Raw genomic sequence first — 23,589 nt, forward strand, 5'->3', positions numbered from 1 at the left:
CTTGAATTTAACAGTTCTTTAATGGAATGGGGTGAAGTGAGACCAAAATAGTTGAAAATGTTAGTTTCAGGGAGCAAAATGAAACAAAACTAATTTCAAGGATCATTTCAACTAATAAGCCAACAATTTATAAGGTATACAAATTTTTGGTTTCTCTCACTAGTCTCTTGTAATCTAAAGCAAAATTTTATATAACAATACAATATGAATACATTCACCACACACCATGATATTTGGTATAATAATACAATATTACATGTAAATCTTTATGTACATAACATTACATGTTAAACTAAAATATTATGATAACGATAAAACCGTATCACGTAAGTTACTATTGGGACAACGTATCCTTATTCATCTTGCGGGTGGGTAAACGTCACTCTCAACCCTCAGCGGGTATTATACGTTTTTTCAACGACAGAACTGACCGGGAACGGGAAGGTGCCTCCGCCGCCCGCCCAATCCAAAAGCACTCAACTCAGCCAAACGCAAACGTACAATTTTTCCACCAAGTCCACTTTAATATTCCCACCCCTCGAAACAAACACTTAATTTTAATTAATTATTTCTAAAAACTACAAAAATTCCTTGCTTTTGTCGTTACGATTTCTTTTTCATATTTTCATATTTGATATTTTCTTTACTTTTCCTTCGTCTCTTTCACCAACCCTCCAGAGAGAGAGAGAGAGAGGATAGAGAAAGAGAGGAGAGAGAGAGAGAGAGAGAGAGAGAGCTGCTCCTGACACTAAACAGATGTCTAATTTGGACTTTTACTCAAGCATTTCCCAGTTGCCACCTCCTCCCTCGTAGTCAGCACCCCCTCTCTACTTTTGTCTCTCCGTCTCTCTCTAAATTCTGAAACGCAGAGAGAGAAAGCAGAAAACGAAGAGGAAAACCGGACTCTGTACGGTTGCGAGCTGCTAGGGTTTGAACATTGCATCGGAGATGGGGACCGGACGGAGGCAGTTGAAGATTATGCTATGGAAGAATTGGCTTCTCAAAGTTCGTCACCCTTTCGTCACCTGCGCTGAGGTCTCTCTCTCCCTCCGCATTCCGTCTACTTTTTGTTTCAGTTTTTGAATTTGTTGTAGTTTTGATCTTGATTTATTTGCTAATGTTTCCAGTCTTGATTTTTCTTCTATGCTTTTACGTGATCATCAGAAATTGGGAGTTCTTTTTGTCTGTTTTTGTTTGATTTTAGTGTGTAATTCGGTCAGGAATTCGTAAAATTTTAATAATCGCTCAGCAGTTATAGCCCCATTTGTTCTGTAATTCATTTCAATTTTTGTAATTTTTGTTTTGGGTGACATTTGTTTTCCTATTTTTAGGATAATTTCTAAATTAGAGTTGTGGAGAAAAGCTCGAGTTATCCGACCGACGACTTTAAAAGAACTACATCTTAGAACGATTATATGTAATGTTCCGTAGAAATAGAAGAGTAGGTAGGCGGTGAAATTCAAGGGTCAAGTGATTCCAGAGAGTGAAATTCTCTCTATCAGATCAATCATGAGGGTTGAGAAATTCAAGATGATGCGGTTCATAAAATGAGAGTGAATGAGTACTCTAAGAAGTTCATGTACTTATAGGCACTGCTACGTTTGGACGAAATGATATACGAATGTAGCATATGCGAACATATTTACAAAAGCTTTGCATCGATATCTACTAAGAACCTATCCAACTGATCAAGATGCACAATTAGAATCACATCCATACTATTTTATGCCTTTTGGAAAATATAATTTTTTTTGTTGTTTTATGTGGTTGTTTTGTAAATGCCAGATCATGAATCAGTAACTGCATCCCGTCTAGATAGCTAAATTGTGGAGTGTGCATATTCATTGGATACTTTTAGGATAGAAGGGTAAATTTTACAGAAGAACTGATAGACACTATGCCATATGGAACCAGAATGCTGGACAAGATGTGAGCATGTTGTATTGGATGTATGGGAAGACATGAAAGGATAGGATTTGAAATGAATTTAGAAGGTTAATTAGCACATATTCCGGGTTGTCTGTGTTCATCAAAGTTCAATGGATGCACCATTTAGCAGAGTGACTTAATGAGCAGAGAGGCTAGTGCTAGGGGAAAAGGAAGACAAGAAAGAACATGGGTAGTGGTAATTAAGAATGATAAGGTAGAGTGTGACTTAAAAAAATATAGCGTAAGGTTGGAGAACTAGGATTCATGTACTATTTGACCTCAAATAGTTGGGATCAAGCTATGTTGTAGTAAGTTGTTGTCATCGAATTTTTTTTGTTTACTTTATTCTTCTATGCTTCCTTAATTTTAATTTCAAAACTAAATGATGAAAATCTACCATTTTCCTTCTGAGTTTTGGTTACAAAGTGGCAGTTTTTCTGGCTGTGTTATCATGATTGTTCCAACTAGAATAATTTTTCTGCTTATATATCTCATTTCTTAATTTTTTTTGGATAAAATTTGTGTATAACAGTTGATAAAATCTATCTAAAAATTTCTAATGATTTTCTGCCAGATATTACTTCCTACAGTGGTGATGTTGTTGTTAATAGCTGTGAGGATGCATGTTGATACACAGATTCATCCAGCGCAGCCGTAAGTGTTGACAAACTTTGGCTAATTCTTGTATTGTGTTTATGTTTGTAGTGTCCATGCATGCATGTCGTGTGTGTGCTGCATGCAGTTATGTGCTTGTTACCTGATTTAGTACTATGTATATTTTAAGGGATGTTTTACTTTGAGCAATACTCTCTCAAAAACCTATATGGATGTTTCACAAAATTTCTTATTTTGTTAGAAGTATTACTGCTAAGTTTTACAATGCTTAACCAGGTATATCCGGAATGGGATGTTTGTGGAAGTGGGCAAAGGAATGTCACCTAATTTTGAACAAGTATTGGAATTACTGTTGAATAAGGAAGAGTTTCTGGCTTTTGCACCAGATACGGAAGAAACAAGGTCAATGATTAACATAATGTCGGTTAAATTTCCCCTCTTGAAGGTAACAATTTTTAACATTCTTTTGCATGCTACTTCCAGATTTTGTAATGTGTGAATGTGTTTCTGTGCTAATGTTTAATTGGATGCATTATTTTCTTTAATGCATCCAATTTTTTACACCTCTTCTCTATTTCACAATTTATTTTCAAAATATTGACATTGAATTCTTTGCCTTGTATGAATTTTATTTTACAACTCTAGATAGATTGGATATTATTGGTTCAGACTTTATTTTACCCACAGTTAAGTATCAACGCTATACTGATTTCAATCAAGCAAAATAATATTGCTAAACAAACATCTTGGGTACTATACCATCCTGCTCTAGTTTTTAAAATGGTGTTTTCATGTAGAGGAATGCTTCATCTTCAGAAAAATAATTTTGGGGCTAATATGACATATGGTTCTTTTTTTTTGTTTTTTTGTTTTTTGATAAAGAACGATTGTATTAAGATCAAAGGTAACAGGTAAAGAGGTTGGTCAAGAAGATCAAACCAAAACAGAAAACAAAATACTGTTGACATATGGTTCATTCATCAACAAACTAATGCAGGCAATTCTTGATTATGTTTTATCTCAAATTCTAAATCATAGCATTGGTTCAGACACACTGGAAACTACTTGGACACACATGATGGTGAAAACTAGGTTTTCTGTCACAACTCACAAGTGCATTATATATTCTTATTAGTAGTTTCCAATGATTGATCCACTGTTAAATAGTTGTGAATTCTACTGTTTTTCATTTGTTAGAAGAATCTCATTTTCTTCCACTTTTTAACTGTACATTTAAATGTAAAATTCTGGCTTTTTATTGCCATATAGCTTTCTTGGTCATTTTAAGTGAGGCCTTTGCATAGATTTAGTGTTCTTATATCAAATAGAGAAATGAAATAACAGCTTTTACAATGTGTCCTCCTTTAATTTCCTTGGCAAAGTTTTCATGGCTCAAGTTAATTAACGCACATTTCATACAGCGTGTTTCTAGAGTTTACAAAGATGAACAGGAGCTGGAAACCTACATACGCTCAGATCTCTATGGTACCTGCAATCAAATCTTGTAAGTCATACTTTTGTATCACAGTACAGATGAAATTTTCTTAAAATGTTCTGTTATAATTGGGACTGACGGACTATAAAAGACTAGTGAAGAACTACAAATTTCAAAAATTATTTTTTTGCTTACTTTCTAGTCCGGCTCAAATGTTTCCTTCTTAATCTCTTACATATTTTGGTCACTTGGACTGCATGACTGTAGCTTTTCCTGCATGCTTGATTGATGTGAATAAGCTTTCATTCTTGTAGATATTGTTACTAACTTGGTGCATTATAGTTTTCCTCTTCTGAATTTGCTTTTGGTTTCCTGGATATGATGCACACATCTTCATGGATTTAGATGTGAGGTCTATCATACATGCTTGATTTTGAAATGATTTATATGATGCACAAATTAAATCCTGTTATGGTATTCTTTTTTGTGCACCAATATCCCCCTTAAAAGGACCTAGCCATCTGACTTATGCTTATAGTTTGAAACATCTTTTATTGCTGTACTGTTTCGCTTAATTGCTGACCATTATTAGCTGGATGGCTTTTTGGTTTAATGAATTCGGCCTGTTTGTTCTATGAGAATTGCATTATTGAATTTGGCTGTGTGAGTAAATTCCACTCTTTGTTTAGGAATTGCTCGAATCCAAAAATCAAGGGAGCAGTTGTATTTCATGATCAAGGTCCTCAATCATTTGATTATAGCATACGTCTTAATCACACATGGGCTTTCTCGGGATTTCCTGATGTCAAATCCATCATGGACACGAATGGCCCCTACCTGAATGACTTGGAACTTGGTGTAAATGCTGTTCCGACCATGCAATACAGCGCTAGTGGATTTTTAACTGTAATGTTGCTTCATTCATTGTTCAGTTATTGATTTTTGTTTTCTTAATTTCACTGGTTCCTTTAGTTGTTAAATGGAGCTTCTTCCTAACTATATGTCAGTAGCAGGCTTTTAATGTTCTACAAAACTTTTTGTAAATCAAAATATACGAAGAAGCTCGTTTACAAGTTTAACGATTATTATTCAATGATAGTTGCATCTTCTAAATTTCTTCCATAATAAATATGTTTACTATTTTTCTTCACAACTTATTTTCCGATTCAGCTTTGAGGAATCCCTTTTCTTCAATTAAATTATTGGTGAAACTGCATCAACTGTATTTGTGAAAAAACCGCATCCATTTTTCTAATGCCTTTGTACAACTGCAGCTCCAGCAAGTACTGGATTCATTTATTATTTTTGCGGCCCAACAATCTGACACCAAAGATATAGAACTTCCTTCATCGCTGTCATTTGGTGAACCTTCCTTTCTAAACGTTCCATGGATGCATTACAGCCCATCAAACATTCGAATAGTCCCATTTCCAACTCGTGAATACACTGATGATGAGTTCCAGTCCATCATAAAAAGTGTGATGGGTGTATTGTACGTATAGCTTGAGTTTTGTATATCTACATTTCTTTTATAATTTTGTATTATCTGTGTTGGGACTTGGGAGTCAATATTTGTTAGCTCAGATGTTCTGACAAGCTCTATTTGGTTGATCTGGAACTTGGATGATCAGGTATCTTCTGGGATTCCTCTACCCAATTTCTCGGCTGATCAGCTATTCGGTGTTTGAGAAGGTTTGGTAACTGTTATTATAACTTTAATTGGTACAAAGTTGATGATTTTCTTAGTCACCATATTGTTTCCATTTATTTATATATTCTACCTTTGTTAATGTATTGGGCCAGTGTCGTTTTTCATCCTCTATGTTGATTTGTATGTTTTGGATTGAAATCTTTGGACTGCAACCCTTTTTTGTCGTTGCAATGTTTCAGGAACAGAAGATAAAAGAAGGTCTTTATATGATGGGTCTAAAAGACGGGATATTCCATCTCTCATGGTTCATTACATATGCTTTGCAGGTTGGTTCTCTGTTCTTTTGTATTTTTGTTGAATTTCCACTTTGCATGCTCTTTGCATTTGTAGTAGAATTTTTTAATGCACTTCAATTTCGAACTTTCAGTTCTTTGGCTTTTCATAGAAATCTAACTATTTTTGCATGGCTCTACTATTTGCCGTGTCACACAATGATAGGGTCTTAGCATTGATCAATTTACAAGGCAAGGAAGTGTGTCCTTAGATTGCTTAAGCACATAGTGTTAATGTAGCATATCAGTAGTGGGTTGGGTTAGATCGTGAATATAATTAGGTACACTAGACCAGAAGATGGAGAAATTAGGATTACTTTTTTTTCTTCTCAACTTTGAGCCCATTTGCGGGCTCTAAGGATTGGGAAACTGCATTCGATGGTCAACTATAAGTTATATTCCTTCCTTAATCTAGTTTAAGTTCCATTGGCGAAAGAGTAAAATAAAAGAACTTTGGACTTTCCACTGCTTTCTGATTGTTTGATTTCTTCTGCAGTTCGCTATTTCTTCTGCAATCATTACAGTCTCCACTATGGATAACCTTTTCAAATATAGTGATAAGTCAGTTGTGTTCATTTACTTCTTCTTCTTCGGACTGAGCGCGATTATGCTGTCATTTTTAATCTCGACATGCTTCACACGAGCAAAGACAGCTGTTGCTGTTGGGACGCTTGCTTTTCTGGGTGCTTTTTTCCCTTACTACTCTGTCAATGATGAGGCTGTCCCTATGTAAGTACTGAGCTTTGTACATTTCTGTGGTGCCTCTCTCTCCTTCCCCTTCCCCCTCCCCCTTCTTAATGGTCTGCAAATCCTGTAGTGCAGATGGGTTTCATATACATTTTCTCTTTCAGGATATTAAAGGTTGTTGCTTCTCTGCTTTCGCCCACGGCATTTGCTCTAGGGTCAATTAACTTTGCTGATTATGAGCGTGCTCATGTTGGCCTTCGTTGGAGCAACATATGGCGGGTAGGTTGTGTATTTGTGTCATTTCCTACCAAAATTATTTTAACCTCTATCAATGTGTTCTAATTTTGAGTACTATTATCGTTGTAGGCATCGTCTGAAGTGAATTTTCTGGTCTGTCTACTGATGATGTTGCTTGATGCATTGCTCTACTGTTTAATTGGTCTTTATCTGGACAAGGTATATATTTTGGAATCCCATATTTTACTAGAGTTTCCTAAATATTCAAACAGATGGATCTATAACATGTCAATATGCCTTATAGGCTAGAAATGTGGATGTGATCAGCTTCTAGAATATTTTATTGTTCAAGGAAGTTAAAAATAGGGAAAAAACTACCAACATTGTGATCTAATATTGGCTTCATCTGGAGAACGAGGTTAAATCACCCTTGTTAGTTTTAAAAATAGATCGTTGTTCCATTCCTTGATAGCTTAATCTTTTGAGAATCCACTGGTTGTCTAAGAATCTTGAACCACCAAATGTCCATTAGTTATTAATTTTCAACGTATTATGTTCAATTATATTTTAGATGGTAAAGATTGAATGTAAACTGTAGAATCCTCTTGAATTCAAAATTTGCTTATGTGATCAGGTCCTTCCGAGGGAGAATGGAATTAGATATCCATGGAACTTCATTTTTCAGAAGTGCTTCTGGAAAAATTCAAGCATTAAGGAACTTCATAATCGCAATTCCAGTCTAGAAGTTAATAGCCATGACAAGGACTGCAAGAAGGCAAGTATTTCTGGGAAAGATAATGCCAGAGCATCTGTGGAAGCGATAACCTTTGACATGAAACAACAAGAGCTTGACCATAGGTAGGTCTGTTTAATTTTTGAATTCTTGGGAATTTATTTTTTGACAAATTCATTATTCTGTTCTTTACGTTTTGTTGTTTACTTGTAGATGCATCCAAATAAGAAATCTGCATAAGGTTTATGCCAGTAAAAAGGGGAAATGCTGTGCTGTTAACTCATTAGAGCTCACCATGTATGAAAATCAGATTCTTGCTCTTCTGGGTGAGTGTTTTCAATATGCTACTTACCATTATATTGACATTTTAGGTCTATCCATGCAATCTGGGTGTGCACAAACATATTAAGCAGAAGCTGTGGTACATACCAATTACCAAATGAGACATAAATAGTCATTTCATAACTGTCATTGACTAGAAAATGAAAACAAATAAATAGAGTTTTATAGTCCTTGATGCATCATTTTGTTTGTATTGATTTCAAATTTTGTCAATGAAAGGACACAACGGGGCTGGTAAAAGCACAACGATATCAATGCTTGTTGGCCTTCTTCGCCCTACTTCAGGGGATGCTTTGGTTTTCGGGAAGAATATTGTTACAGACATGGTAATCTTTCTTTAACAAGCATCACTAAAGCATTAAGCAGTGGTAAAATAAGGGATTAAAGTTCTGAGGTGTCCTCATTCTTACTCAACCCTAATTGACTCTCGTACAACATGATTGAAGAAGATTACTGTCTCTGTGATAAGAATATGACATGAGAAGCTGGCCGATCATTAGCCAACACGTTGTAGGGTTCAGGCCAGGAGGAGGCTGTTGGGCCTTGTAGTGTTTGCACATTAAATGTCCACTTTGGAAGACTATTGGATATCCATTTTTTTCAGAAAAGAGGACGACATTGACTCTTTTCAATCCCCAAAGAAACACAAGCCAAACTTGAAATCTTTTAACTATTTGATTATTGTCATAGATTCATAAATCATTTCACTAATATTTGGATACACTCCGTTCTTTATTTTCCTTGATCTATTAATTGATTCCATAGTTTCCAGTTTAGCTAATCTTTTGCAAGGATGATCCATCAGTGGGATGTAAAAACTGGACAGTTTGGTCCACTTTGAAGTATCTTCCTGTATATATGTCTATGTGATACCAAAGGCTTTCTTTTATATCTTTCTTATCAAACACCTTCTGCTTGCTTTTGTTAATAGTTGGGAACAGTTCAAAGGTGTGTGATATTTTATGTTTAATATGAATGTGTAGGATGAGATACGAAAGGAATTGGGGGTGTGTCCTCAAAATGATATCCTTTTTCCAGAATTGACAGTAAGTGAGAAGCATGCTCCGTTGTCCATTTTTGAATCTGATAATTCCTTTGAAGCTACTAGCAAGATTATGCTTTATCTTCTACATGCTAAAAAAATTTGCTGTAAGATATCTTATGGGTACTTTAATGTATTTTATGTGAAGTAGGTGGAGTTCATCAAATGATTAGATGCTTAAGAACTCTAACTCAATCTCCCAACCATTTGATTTTGTTTCATAAGGAAAAAGTAACCATCTCCAAGTAGTTATATTGTATTTATTGGATGCTGATTGTTGCAAAAAATGGTTTTCCGGGTGCTTAGAGAATCAGTTCGTGTTGTAATTATGTTTTGATGAGTAAATCAAAATATTAAGTCGTGAACAACAAAACTCTATAAGCTACCTAAATTTCACACTAGGGGTAAAAAGATCAGATTTCTAGCCAAAAAAAAAATCTGACAAGGAAGACTTCCTTATTTCTACAGTGACCGAGGCTGCAGGGGCTGACCAAAAATTAACTTGATCCTATAGTTCATCCACAACCCTGAATAATCCAAAAGAATCTATCTATCTCATCTCATTTTTATGACCCTCAAACTGCATCACCCTGCAACCGAAAGAATATGGGGTTGATACTGATAATTTATTGACGCTTCTTTTAATTTTCATATCATATTTCCTTCAGTTGATGCTTTTGATTAATAATGATATTTTGTGATACATAGAAACACACACATGCAGTGATATCTGATTTTAATATTTTGTCCAGGTGAGGGAACATTTGGAAATATTTGCTATACTGAAAGGTGTGCAGCAAGATCTTCTGAATGGCGCTGTTGTTGATATGGTTGATCAAGTAAGTTATTATTGCAGAGCTGTGTTCTTTCATGGTTCTGCTTGCTAGTCTGAGCTACTGGTTCTTCTTGCCACTGAAGCATCACATACAGCACAGTATCTTATGTTTATACATTCTGATTCCAGAATCTTAGGCCCTGTTTGGTATCCTTCTGGGATCCAATTTCTTTGTTTTTGAAGTTTCATGTGCAACAAACATCTGTTTTTTCTTACTATTTGAGTTTACATGTTTATCCTGTGACAGAAGTCACAGTACTAAATTTTTGGTCCCAGTATTTTCAGAATATTTGATTTTATCAATGCCATTATAATGCCATGCTACCTTTATTTTATTGTTCTATAACATTCTTATGGGGACAATTTTTTGTTTCATAATCAATTTAAGAGATTTGTTTTATCGTATGTGATTATATCAGGTAGGTTTGGCTGATAAAATGAACTCTGCTGTGAGGGCTCTATCTGGAGGCATGAAGAGGAAGTTGTCTCTTGGAATTGCACTGATAGGAAACAGTAAGGTGGTGCAAAATTTCAATGGCACTATCTTGTTACTTTCCCATGTTGGAATGAATCGGAAAGTTTTATTGTTTCCATTTTCAGGTTATAATTTTGGATGAACCTACTAGTGGAATGGATCCATACTCCATGCGCTTGACATGGCAGCTAATAAAAAAAATCAGAAAGGGAAGGATAGTGTTACTGACAACGCACTCAATGGATGAAGCTGAAGTACTTGGAGATCGTATAGCCATCATGGCTAATGGTTCCTTGAAATGTTGCGGAAGGTTTCACTCGTTCAAACACAGCCTATAGTGTTAGAGTTTGTTATTGAGTTATTTTTTTGACTTAGTTCTTATCTGAATCCTTGTTCTGATCAAGTTACATATTCTCTGTGAGTTAAGAAGCATGGTTTTGGTATTGGGTTGAAATGTGCCTTTTTAATATTTGGGATATGTATTCTGTCCGCTTAAAAGCTCGACTATATGTACGTATAGAACTCACTATCTGGAATGTTCCTCTGTACTTCACCCATGCATAAAAAATTTAATGCATATTGCTGTGAATATGCTATACAATTTTCTCATGTTGAATTCTCATTTTTCACAGTTCCCTTTTCTTGAAGCGTCAGTATGGGGTTGGTTATACTTTAACCTTGGTGAAAGTAATGCCTCTATTTCTGTTCATCTTTTGCTGGATTCTGTTGATTGGTATCTCTTATCATTGCACCACTCTAAAATGCTATGCGTTGTTATTCTTTTTTATGTCAGTCGACACCTACTGCCTGTGTAGCTTCTGACATTGTTTACCGCCATATCCCATCAGCAACATGTGTGAGCGAGGTACTCATCGCATCTATGACTCAAGCATTCATGCTGATTTAATAAAAGTACTTGACATGCTATTAAATCAGTGATCATTTACAATAATGTCTGTGTAGCTTTACTATTTCTTTATTGACAAAAAATAGTTTTCTTACTTTTGATTGTTCCCCTGCCCTTGGTTGGGAGGGAGGGCAACTGATATAGGTGTTTACTTCATTATAGTTCATTAGTTAACAAATTATTATGCATATCTAAACTGCTAATGGTACTGTAAGTTATATGTGGGGTTTTGTATCCTGTGCAGGTAGGAACGGAGATTTCCTTTAAGCTTCCTTTGGCATCCGCATCATCCTTTGAATGTATGTTTAGGGAAATTGAGAATTGCATGAACCGATCTACGTCAAACTCAGAAACAAGTTCTGGCGAGGAGAAGGACTATTTGGGCATTGAAAGTTATGGAATATCTGTAACAACTTTGGAGGAGGTATTCTTGAGGGTTGCAGGATGCGACTATGCTGAAGCTGCTAGTTTTGAACGGAAGACTGGTCAACGGTGTCTTGATTCTTTGATTTCTCAGTCTTCTCATGATTCTGCTCCCAAAAAGATCTCTGAGTCAAAAAAATCCTTTGGATATTATAAAGAGATTCTTGGGTTCTTATTTAGAATAGTGGGAAGAGCCTGTGGTTTGGTTGTCGCTACAGTTTTAAGTTTCTTAAACTTTGTTGGTGGTCATTGCTGTAGCTGTTGTTTCATTTCGAGGTCAACTTTTTGGCGACATTCTAAAGCATTGCTCACAAAGAGGGCGATATCTGCTCGCAGAGACCGGAAAACAATTGTTTTCCAGCTTGTTATACCTGCAGTTTTCTTATTTTTTGGTCTTCTGTTTCTCAAGCTCAAGCCACATCCTGATCAGCAGTCTGTTACATTTACAACTTCATATTTTAATCCACTATTGCGAGGTGGTGGTGGTGGTGGTCCAATCCCTTTTAATCTGTCCTTGCCTATTGCAAAGGAGGTTTGTCAATCACTTTGACTTTCATTGATCCTTTTTTTTTATTATGCTCATTTTGTACCCTACAGAGTTATGGGGGTACCCCTGTCAAATGTTTTCTCATAGCTTGCAAAACCAATGGTCATTTCTGCTTAAAAGCTATTGTTTGTGCAGGTTGCACAGTATGTTAAAGGGGGTTGGATACAAGAATTCAGACCTAGTGCATATAGATTCCCTAATTCAGATAAGATATTGGATGATGCAGTTGAGGCAGCGGGACCAACCCTGGGACCTGTTTTACTTTCAATGAGCGAATTTTTAATGTCTAGCTTTAACGAATCTTACCAGTCAAGGTGTGTTGAACTGAATTTAAAGTTTTTCCTTCTCACAAATTTATTGCATTCCCCTACCATACCTCCCCTCTTCCCCTTTTTATAGGTCTCTTGAAAATGAGGTTTTCACGAGTCTCCCCTATACTAATTTTTTCTCTAAATTATGTGTCTAATGTAATATGTTTAGAATAAGTACCCTTTACCCTACACAAGAAGCTTGCATCTGTAAGAAAGCATAATATTTGTTCTGGAACTCAATCTAGTGTAGATGAGATATATAGAGCAGAATAGGTGGGCCCTGTGATGGTATAGATATATTTCATCTACCCATCAATCTTGTTAGCATTGCAAGTTGATTGAGGTAGATATTTGGTCATTTATCAAAGATGGGACACAAAATTGTGAAATTAATAGTGCAAGTCATGATCCTTTCGGCTACGCATGTTGGTTTCATTAGCAAATTAGCAATCCTATAATTTCACAAGTTTTGCACATGTTCTCTTCAACTGTAAGTTCCATCTACATTTTTCCACAACAATAATGCTGAATGAATGATTTCTTGTGACAAAATCAGTAGCTGAATTTCTAGTTGACTATAATGAGCTTGGAAATTCTTATTTACGGTCTTTTGCTTCACTGTAATGTGTGCATGATGTAGGTATGGGGCAATTTTGATGGATGATCAGAATGATGATGGAAGTTTAGGGTACACTGTGCTACACAACAGTTCCTGTCAGCATGCTGCCCCAACCTTTATCAATTTAATGAATGCTGCAATTCTTAGGCTTGCTGCTCGTAATAAGAATATGACAATCCAAACGCGTAATCACCCTCTGCCAATGACAAATAGCCAACATCTGCAACGTCATGTATGTTATTTCCATTCAGTAATATTCTTAAGATTTTGTTTTCAAGTTCACCCTTTAAGCACTAAGAAAGTCATTCTCACTCTAGAAATATATATATATATATTTTTTTTGGCTTCAGTGTTGATTGAATAACTACTTTAATTTTCATTTTGTAACATTCGGAATAAGTGAGACTTATTTGTGTAATGGAATGTTCAAATTCTCAAAGTTGCTCCTCCTGTCCTTTGTCATAACCAATTTATTTAAGTATGGTGATGCCAGGATTGTTTTCTTCAACTATATGTTATGATTTTGTAGTTTGAATTATGTAACACTGATTGGATTTTCCAATGTTAAATATGGGAAACGTAAACTGTTCAATTTTGTGGCCATTAATGGTGCAGTTGTGGTTTTAAACCTCTTCATTCTTTAGATAGGGTTCAATTCAATTACAGATGGGAGGATCTGTGAATTTTCACATTTACCTGTGTTCATTTTGCAGGATTTGGATGCATTCTCAGCTGCAGTTATTGTTAGTATTGCATTTTCATTCATTCCTGCATCATTTGCCGTTCCTATTGTGAAGGTAATGTGACATACCTTCAACAGTCCACTTCGAATGTGTTTGCTTCATAATTGAGTGATTTACTGTACTATTTAATGCTAGTCGTTAGGACATGGTTAATTGAAGTTACAGCTGTAAGTGAAGATGCCTTAGTATTTACTCCATATTAGTGTTGGCAGGCGTTTAATTGTATATGTAGCGGAAGCGGTAAAAGATAATCCAAATTTCTCCAAGAGAATTCTAGGAATGCAGAGTAGAACTCTAGTTAGGGATACCAATGAAGAGTCTCTTCATAGACGTATTGAATTCATACATATTGAATGCCTTCACCAGGCTACAAAGGGTCTTATTTATAATCTTAATCCACTAGATACATTTATGATGGATTAAGACTATTTGTGCATTTAGGCCAAGCAATAAATGCACATTATGAAGATAAATTGTACCAGCAGATACAATGTACATCACAAAGCAATGACCCTTCATGTACTACATCATTCTAGTACAAGAAAGTAACTTTTTATTGATGACAACTACAATGACCTTGACCACTACAATGACATAAGGGCTATAATAAAGAAACAACCACAACCAACTCCCAGACAGCACTATGCCTACTTGTAGCAAGCAACTGCTAACCTGGCTTCAACTGAAATAGATTCCAATATTGATGACAAAAACTTTATGTCAATTAAACTACGTACCTACCTAAGAGTTGTTCAATGTAAATTTGTATGTTCTATACTGCTCTGAGTATTTCCTTACCCCGGAAAGTTTTTTTGGTTGACTGATGCAGGAGCGTGAAGTAAAAGCCAAACACCAACAACTGATTAGTGGGGTATGTTTCTGTTGGTTAAATAACCATTCGCTTGTACGTTCGTTACTGACTCATAAGATTAACCAAATTGTTTTATATTCATCCTCAGGTTTCTATTCTTTCATATTGGGCTTCTACTTTCATATGGGACTTCATCAGCTTCCTTTTTCCTTCATCGTTTGCAATAATTCTTTTTTACATCTTTGGTATGTCTTTGAACTTGTAGTTCTTCACACTTTATTCTTGTACGAATTTGAACTTCCAACTTCAGTTCATCACTGATATTTTTTGTAAAATAGAATGTCGTCATTTCTTGTGTTAAAATCTGAAAATTGGCAGCATTCAAAATGTTTATTCACAATTTTGTTTGTTTGTTTAGTGTCTGCTGAATAAGAGATTGTTTTGATACAGGATAATATAACATAACATAATCTACACGAACAGAAGACACCAATTAAGGGCATTAAGCTCCATGCTTATTCTATATTTTCTTGAGTTCCATCAAACATTGGTTATATCTTCAGGTTTACTTATTTTACGAGAAAACTTTATATAGGTCTGGAGCAGTTCATTGGAAGCGGATATTTATTGTCAACAGTTGTCATGTTTTTAGCATATGGATTGGCAATTGCATCATCCACATATTGCCTTACATTTTTCTTCTCTGACCACAGTATGGCTCAGGTGGTGTATTTTCCATGTGTCATTCTCTTATTCTCACATTCAGACATTAAGCTTGCAACTTTTGGTTATTAACGTTGTACTTATATGCTTATTCATATCCAGAATGTGGTTCTCTTGGTCCACTTCTTTACGGGACTCATTCTTATGGTTATCTCATTCATCATGGGGCTTATAAAGACAACAGCAAGTGCAAATTCTTTTCTTAAGGTTGTATTCCTAAACACATGTAACTTACCTTTTATTGGTATTCTTCTTAATGCTACTGCTTTTATTACTTTAATACTTTGATTTACACTTACCACGTCTAACTTTCTTGTGAAGTTTTGGGTTTTGTGGAAAACATATGCATATATATAATGAACACTCTGCAGGAAGATTAGCTAGTCCTTTTAAAATTTACTTCAAAATGTTGATTCATTTGGAAAAGTAGGACTAATTGAAATGTTGTACTTGATCTTACTATTGTTTCCAAATTATTCTGTTTTAATTCGTAAAAGCATTTTATTGGTGTGAACCATCTAATATTTTAGGAGCAATGAGTCTAGAATTGTTTATCAACTGATGAGGGATATTCTAGAAATTTGAGCTTGCCTCTTACTAAATGTCGTGATTCAATATAGAAAACTGGGTACTGATGTCGTGTCGATACAATCTTATCTTCCTAACATTTAGATCTATGCTTCCAGAACTTTTTCAGATTATCTCCAGGGTTTTGCTTTGCTGATGGACTTGCGTCACTGGCTCTTCTCCGGCAAGATATGAAAGATAAATCCAGCAATCAGGCCCTTGATTGGAACGTTACTGGTGGCTCAATTTTTTATCTTGGTATTGAGGTATGTATCTTGGCCTTGTGCGGGAAACTCTTCAGCAACTGTCTGCCGGAAAAGTAATATTTCTTGAGAAGTGGACGTTTCAGTAGATATATAATGGTAACAAGGAATAACAATAAATAGAGTTTTGGTTTGCTCAAGTGTTCTTCTATATAGAACCATTCCAATATTTACATGTCAGCAAGATGAAACCCTACACTTGAAACTTTGCAGAGTCACATTGTTTTCCATTATGTCAAAATGTAAGCTGTAAATGGATGTGCCTTGTGGAATGACCAAACAAAGAAATTGAAGCAACACATGTTGTTTATGTATAAGATTATGTTACACTATCCTAACAGCTTAAGCCATTGGGATATGATGGTAATCAAACCTATAATCAGACATCCGGGTCCTAGACATCCTGGATTTGGAGCCTCCCACTACAATCTATATGAAAGTAGGAGATCTTGGGTATACATTCTTGTGGTTGCAGCCTTCTGTACAAATTGAACTCTACTTTTTAATTTTTGTAACTTATTAATTTCTTACTATTTCGATAGAAAGTTGTACAAGGTTGCTGAGTACCTTTAGCATGTGCTGATTCAAATTTCTCACTTGTGGCAGAGCGTTTGTTACTTCCTTTTGACACTTGGGCTTGAACTCTTACTTTCTAACAAGTGGACACTAGCCACACTGAAGGAATGTTGGAACAAAATTAGAAGCATCGAACATGGGACCCCAAGTTATCTAGAACCCCTTCTGAAGAGTTCCTCAGATGTTACTCTTGACCTTGATGAAGATATCGATGTAAAGAGAGAGAGAACTAGGGTGCTTTCAGGTTCCATTGACAATGCCATAATTTATTTGCGGAATCTTTGGAAGGTATTTTTATATATGCTTTAAATGATATTGGTGGTTCTTGGAATTTGATAGTGATGATTTACAACCTTGATGGTATAAGCAATATTTGTAAAATTTCAGGTGTTTCCAGGAGGAAAGCATCATAGTGCAAAAATCGCGGTACATTCATTGACTTTCTCAGTTCAGGAAGGAGAGTGTTTTGGTTTTTTAGGAACAAATGGAGCTGGAAAGACCACAACTCTGTCAATGCTGACTGGTATGTAACCACTGGACACCAGAATATCAGATAATTACTCTTCTGTTGAAACATTTAAAATGCATAATATTGCCTACTGATTTGTTAATTGTTATTTATACTCATTTTTTGTGTCATAAATTTGTAATTAGTGTTTAGTTTTCAACCAAAGCTGAGGGAACCATGTCTTGAGGGAAATAATTTCTGCACACCCTTTTTTATTTTTCTTTGCACCCGTCCTTTTATGTCCCTTGATTCTTCTTTGCTTTATTTGATCCAATGACTAAGGATAAACATGGGTGTGCATGGGGAGAAAAAGGGTGTGTGGAATCATCTCCCTGAATATATTATCTTAAATCGAGTTCAACTCTTTCCTACCCTTTCAGTGTCTTCTAAGATGAATATCATTATTTATATTGTTTCATCAATGCATCCATAGCTCTCCACATGAACCTGACAATATGTGATTTCTGTCAAACACTAGTAAAAAGGTTTCTCTTTTGCATTGCTTAATATTAATTTTCTGGTCCTGTGTGCTTCTGCATTGTTAATCGGCATATTTCCAATGTTGAATTATTATGTCAATTCCTTCGTTTTGATTGAACAATTTCCGTGCAGGAGAGGAATCTCCAACTGATGGCACTGCTTATATATTTGGAAGGGATATATGCTCTAATCCAAAGGCTGCTCGTCGACATGTATGTGTTAATTTTTCTTCAAATTTGTGCATTAGTGTGCGAGAAATATTAAATTGTGGGATGTCATATTTGTTTGTGCAGTGTGCGGGGTGAGTATATAAATTTATATCCAGGGACTTTTTTTTTTTCCATTGTCTTCATTTATGGTAAATCCTAGCGAACGTTTCTCACTTTGTATTCAATTTCAGATTGGATTTTGCCCACAGTTTGATGCTTTGTTGGAATTCTTAACTGTTAAAGAGCATCTTGAGCTTTATGCCACAATAAAAGGAGTACCAGATCACCGGTTGGATGATGTATGTATATCTGAAGTTCATAGAACCTTTTTGTTTTGGTTAGGAGTTCATAGAACAAAATTTTTGTTTAGCACCTGTCTTTAATTCAGATTTATTTTTCCTATTTGCATAGACTTTAATGAATTAGAATTTCACATTCAAGTTGTATCATGCTAAATTCCAAGGCAAATATTTTTCATGTCTAAATATGTGGAATGAATTTGGCATTCTACCGTTGATAGTTTTGAATAATCAATCAATTGGTGGACCCTTAATCCTGAAACTTTTTGGACAGGTTGTAATGGAAAAGTTAATGGAGTTTGACTTGTTAAAGCATGCCAACAAACCATCATTTTCTCTCAGTGGGGGAAACAAGCGTAAATTATCTGTCGCAATTGCGATGATTGGAGATCCTCCTATAGTCATTCTTGATGAACCGTCAACAGGTATACATAATTGTTCTTACTCTAACATCTTGTTAGCCTAGTCCTTAAACAATTTATAGTATAGGACGTTGTGATCAGTATCTTCAAATTTTTTTGTTCCCTGTTTATATGATGAAACTGCCTTCAAATTTGTGGCATAATATTTATGAAGCTACTGAAGATGACTAAAAGGGGATGAGTGAGATTCTTTGTGTGGTTCATATGTGATCTTACTATGGCTGTCACTCATAAGGTAACTGACTAAGAAAATAAATCTCAACCTAACCAACCTTATTGAACGCCAAAGCATCAAGAAGCAATTATCGGAGCCATATGAGGGGGTGATAGCAGGTGGTTCCAACAGCTAGCTAGGGATGTCAAGAGAGAACCAAAACCGTTTCTTTCATTGGAAGTTGATGAAGATTCTCATTGTTGCATTCAAATTACAAAGAACACATTTAAATGTTTCTGCATGAAAGTTGGTATAGGTTGTGCTGCTCAAGGCTTGGAAAATGTCTTTTAACACAACTAATTCATCTTGAATTATGTTTTATGAAATGTAGAGGATACTCCTACTAGGTATGGATTGTGAAGTACATGTATACTAGACTCCCCCCCCCTCCCCCCGGGCCCACGTTGTTTCTACTTAAAATATTGTGTGCACCATATAAAAGTATTTGCTTTTTATTTGGGTAGAGTTAGAATTCTTGCTGACTATTAATTGTACTAGGTATGGATCCAATTGCCAAAAGATTCATGTGGGAAGTGATATCTCGTCTATCAACCAGACGAGGAAAGACAGCAGTAATACTTACTACGCATAGCATGAATGAAGCTCAAGCACTTTGCACTCGTATGGGGATCATGGTACCTACTTACCTTACCACTCTACTTGAAACACTACTCTACTGTTTCTACTGTTGAGATCACTGTATCACCACTATGATGATTTTTTTTAAGGTTGGAGGCCGATTAAGATGCATTGGTAGTCCCCAGCATTTGAAAACTCGATTTGGAAATCATCTTGAGCTAGAGGTATTTCTCTCTTCTTTTCCTTATTTCCCTTCATTGTAGAGTGGGGTGGTTAGAAAAGAATTATAACAGGACATGATATATATGGGCACATTGAAATATTTTAAACTTTGTTGCCTGCTCTTAGGTTAAACCTTTTGAAGTCAGCTCTGTGGACTTACAAAATCTGTGCCGAGTTATTCAAGAATGGCTGTCATCTGTTCCATCCCATCCCAGGAGCTTACTTGATGGCCTTGAAGTATGCATCGGGGCAGATTCCATTCTGGCTGAAAATGCCACAGTGGCAGAGATTAGCTTGTCGCGAGAAATGATAATTATGATTGGACGATGGCTTGGCAATGAAGAAAGAATAAAGACACTAATATCTCCGCTGCCAATTTCTGATGGGGTGATTGGTGAACAGTTAATTGAGCAGTTGGTTCGAGATGGTATGAAGGATACATGCACTTATTAACATCTGTTCGTTTAACTCTGAATTTTTTTGGCTTTCTTACTTGGTTGGAAATTTTGGATGGGCATAGACTGCTGTACAATTTTTGCTCTATTTTCGTGACGGTGTGATGACATGAAGATGTCAGAAAGGTCCCGGGGTTTAGGGCTTAGGGTTAAAATTTATTTCTTTGTTGTTTCTTCTTTGTCTTGCTATATTTTTCCTTACTCATGGATTTTGTGCAGGGGGTATACCATTGCCAATATTTTCTGAGTGGTGGTTGTCCAATGAGAAGTTTTCAGCAATTGATTCATTTGTCCTCACATCATTCCCTGGTGCAATATTCCAGGGTTTTAATGGCTTGAGTGCTAAATACCAGGTACAATTTATCTTATATTAATGTTAAAAATTGTTGTTCTTGTTGATTTCATTTGTGTGGATAATGGAATTTAAAGAAAAAAAAAAAGAATAGATCTTAATCTCTGTTCTGCTGTCTAGTCCATATCCATCAAGCATTCAATGGTTTGAAAGACGTACTTTGGATAATGCAAACTTTCTCATATTCCGGATACTATTAGGTCCATAACATAACACGCTGTCTAAATGCTCAGACTGTGAGCCCGTAACTAACCAATAGGTGGTCCACATAGGAACAAAAATACTGTCTATGAGTGTGCAAGTGCATGTCGGCCACATAAGAATTAGAATAGCTTTCATAGTGGGTCGGTGGAGCCTTTGTTCATTAACACACCATAGTGGTGTCTTCATCTTTAGTTTTCTGAACTTGGTCATGCAATGTTAAATGGTAAAGTCACGACGGAATTGAAAATATTTGGCACTACGTTTTAAAACCATTATTATTTTAGGGTTAGCTTTCTTAGCTTGTTTTCTACTACCCTGTGGTATGGGCTATTCTTGTCAATTGTCTTTTATGAAGTGTACCCAGGTAGTGTCAGTTTGTTGAAATAGTTCTCAAAAATGTCGTCCACAGTTACACATTGCCTACTTTTGTTGGTTTTTTCACCGTTTTCATCTCCAAGAAAAGTTTTGAGAATTTGAGTTTCACAGAGGCATTCTCAAATCTTGAAAATGCAACCTTCAATTTCTTCTTTTGTTTTGCAAAGCGGTCCTCCTGAAAGCCGTTCAATAAAATGCTAGTTGGTTTACTACAGTTTTCAGAAATAAAATGATAGGAGAGGTTGGACCGTAATCCATTCATATTCTCCACCCTTATCCCTGAATTCTTGATTTCTGGTTAGTGTGGGGCAAGGTACGTCTATTTTGAAGTGTTTTAGATGCCCGAGTACCCTTTCCACCTCTCTACTTAACGATGGCCAGTAGGATGAATGTTGATCGGGGATCTCTAGGATTCACCAGTGGCTCTAACAAGATTAATATGCGCGTATGTTAAGTATGGATAGCAACTTGTAATTTGTCTCAACTTTTATTGCAGTTGCCATATGGACAGGGCCTCTCGCTTGCAGATGTCTTTGGGCACCTCGAACGGAACAGGTGAATTTCATCATGTCTTTTCTGTCTGTTAATATTTCCTCGAGCTCAATCTGACCAGTGTTTACATTCTCTCTTTTGCAGAAATCAACTTGGCATTGCGGAATACAGTATTAGCCAGTCCACTCTTGAAACTATATTCAACCATTTTGCGGCTAACTCGTGAGATCCTAACCGTCTATTGAGGCAAATCTAATTTGAACAGTTTGACAGCACTCGGCAAATCACTCAAAGGTTGAGACCATCAGATCAGAGACTGTAAATATCAGAAACGGAATTTGTACATAAGATCGAAATTCGGTGAAACGTAATTTGTTGCGAAATTACAGATTAGAGTTATACCCATTATATCATACTTGACGACATGACTCACAGATGCGAGGAATGCCCAAAGTCGTGCATTCTGTTATTACTTAAAACCCTTACCTAGTAGTCAAGGGGTGACAGCTCCTTTGTGTACATTAGAAAGAGTCAGAAATGCACTACAAAGGTGGTAAAAAGAGGAACCTTTTCTCTCGCCCCCCCTCTCACCCCATATATGGACATAATGTGTTATCTCACACCTTCATCAATATATTTCGTGGTCATCAGGATGTGTTCATAAGCGTTCCAGTTTCAGCTTTTTCGGACTCCTTGAATTTTGCTTCGATGGAGTCAAGGGAGCGTAAAACTAAAAATTTTAAGCAAACAACCATTCAAGACCCTATTAACTTTTATGCTGAAGCAACTTGCGCCTTTGTTTGGTGTTGAAGCTTCTTCAGTATTGGTGCTAAAATACACAATTATATTAGCAGAAACATGAAAACCAACCACCACTGTATGGCAATGAATTTTCACAGGCTTCATATAATTAATATTTTTCACCAAGCCACTTGTAGTCGAACCAGTAAAATTAGTCACGCTTCTGATTGGAGAACGCCAAAATAATTTCATTGATTGGGATACGTTTATATGTAGATATTGTTTTCCTTGTACAAAAAGTATAGGCTACAATCTAGGCTTACAAGTTAGGAGACAAAACTAATACAATATTTACAATATTCCTAAAATATATTTGACTTCCTAATACCATTCTCAACCCTTCAACGCCACCGCATCAGCCACCACGCAACCAAACCCCACCCAACCACAACCACACCTAACGCCTAGATCCCCGTTTCTCCACATTCCACATCAACCCCCAACTCCACACCTTCATTGTTCTCAAATACAAAATATAACCTCAAAACAGATGTTCATAGTACATTATTTGGGAGGACGTAAAAATTTAGGTTGAACTAATCCATCTCACATATATGGAGGGATTGAAGAAACTTCAATTTAAACCAATATTTTAAAAGACAAAGGTGTGGGCGAGGCGTTTGATGGATAGCCCTGCCCAGGCGAAAGCCTTGAGGTGTGAGGTTTTTTAATATATATAAGGTAATTTAGCCAAAAGTCAATAAAAACTTTACTATTAAGCCATCTATCAATGACATATTTTTGTTTTGGACTTAAACATCGATACATTTTTATTAATTAGGCATGGGTCGATGATGCCATATAGGCTTTAAGTCATTATAAATAGTTAGAATTTAACTATTCTATCATTCTCTCTCTATAAATGTCATATGGGCTTAAGCTATTATAAATACGAACTTAGATTTTCTCCAGATCAATTTTGTGGAGATCCTTTGGACCAATGGATCTCATCCAATGATACAAATCCAATGGCCAAAATCTTTTATCCTTCATCTTTTCCTCTCAACTCTTCTCTTTCTCCCTCACTTCAAAGCTCTCAACCTCAAACCAACAAAAAGAGGGGTCGAACAAACCAATGTCTTTTGGTTACAAAGATCTTTTTCATAACTATGGAAGAATTATGGAGACAAAAATCTCAAAGATGAAGAAGAAAGAGATAACAAATTAAAAGCTA

The 23,589-nt window shown here is 35.9% G+C and overlaps 1 protein-coding gene across 1 annotated transcript; it reads left to right on the top strand.

The window, feature by feature from the left end:
- The first annotated feature begins 583 nt into the window (after positions 1-583).
- On the top strand, positions 584-22,013 carry LOC137746196 (ABC transporter A family member 1). The gene is made up of 40 exons (XM_068486270.1): positions 584-1,035; positions 2,504-2,583; positions 2,821-2,989; positions 3,966-4,048; positions 4,669-4,885; positions 5,254-5,471; positions 5,611-5,671; positions 5,870-5,956; positions 6,459-6,691; positions 6,814-6,928; positions 7,016-7,105; positions 7,521-7,744; positions 7,833-7,945; positions 8,181-8,287; positions 8,945-9,007; positions 9,756-9,842; positions 10,258-10,356; positions 10,439-10,623; positions 10,946-11,000; positions 11,107-11,178; positions 11,465-12,175; positions 12,326-12,504; positions 13,142-13,352; positions 13,834-13,917; positions 14,693-14,734; positions 14,823-14,919; positions 15,270-15,397; positions 15,500-15,604; positions 16,084-16,230; positions 16,834-17,091; positions 17,191-17,326; positions 17,924-18,003; positions 18,192-18,299; positions 18,574-18,724; positions 19,434-19,570; positions 19,664-19,738; positions 19,863-20,163; positions 20,411-20,544; positions 21,619-21,677; positions 21,759-22,013. The coding sequence occupies exons 1-40, from the start codon at positions 949-951 to the stop codon at positions 21,838-21,840; spliced, it is 5,670 nt and encodes a 1,889-aa protein (XP_068342371.1). The 5' UTR covers positions 584-948; the 3' UTR covers positions 21,841-22,013.
- Positions 22,014-23,589: the final 1,576 nt, after the last annotated feature.

This window comes from Pyrus communis, chromosome 9, assembly GCF_963583255.1.
Source record: "Pyrus communis chromosome 9, drPyrComm1.1, whole genome shotgun sequence".
In the NCBI taxonomy this organism is placed as follows: Eukaryota; Viridiplantae; Streptophyta; class Magnoliopsida; order Rosales; family Rosaceae; genus Pyrus; species Pyrus communis.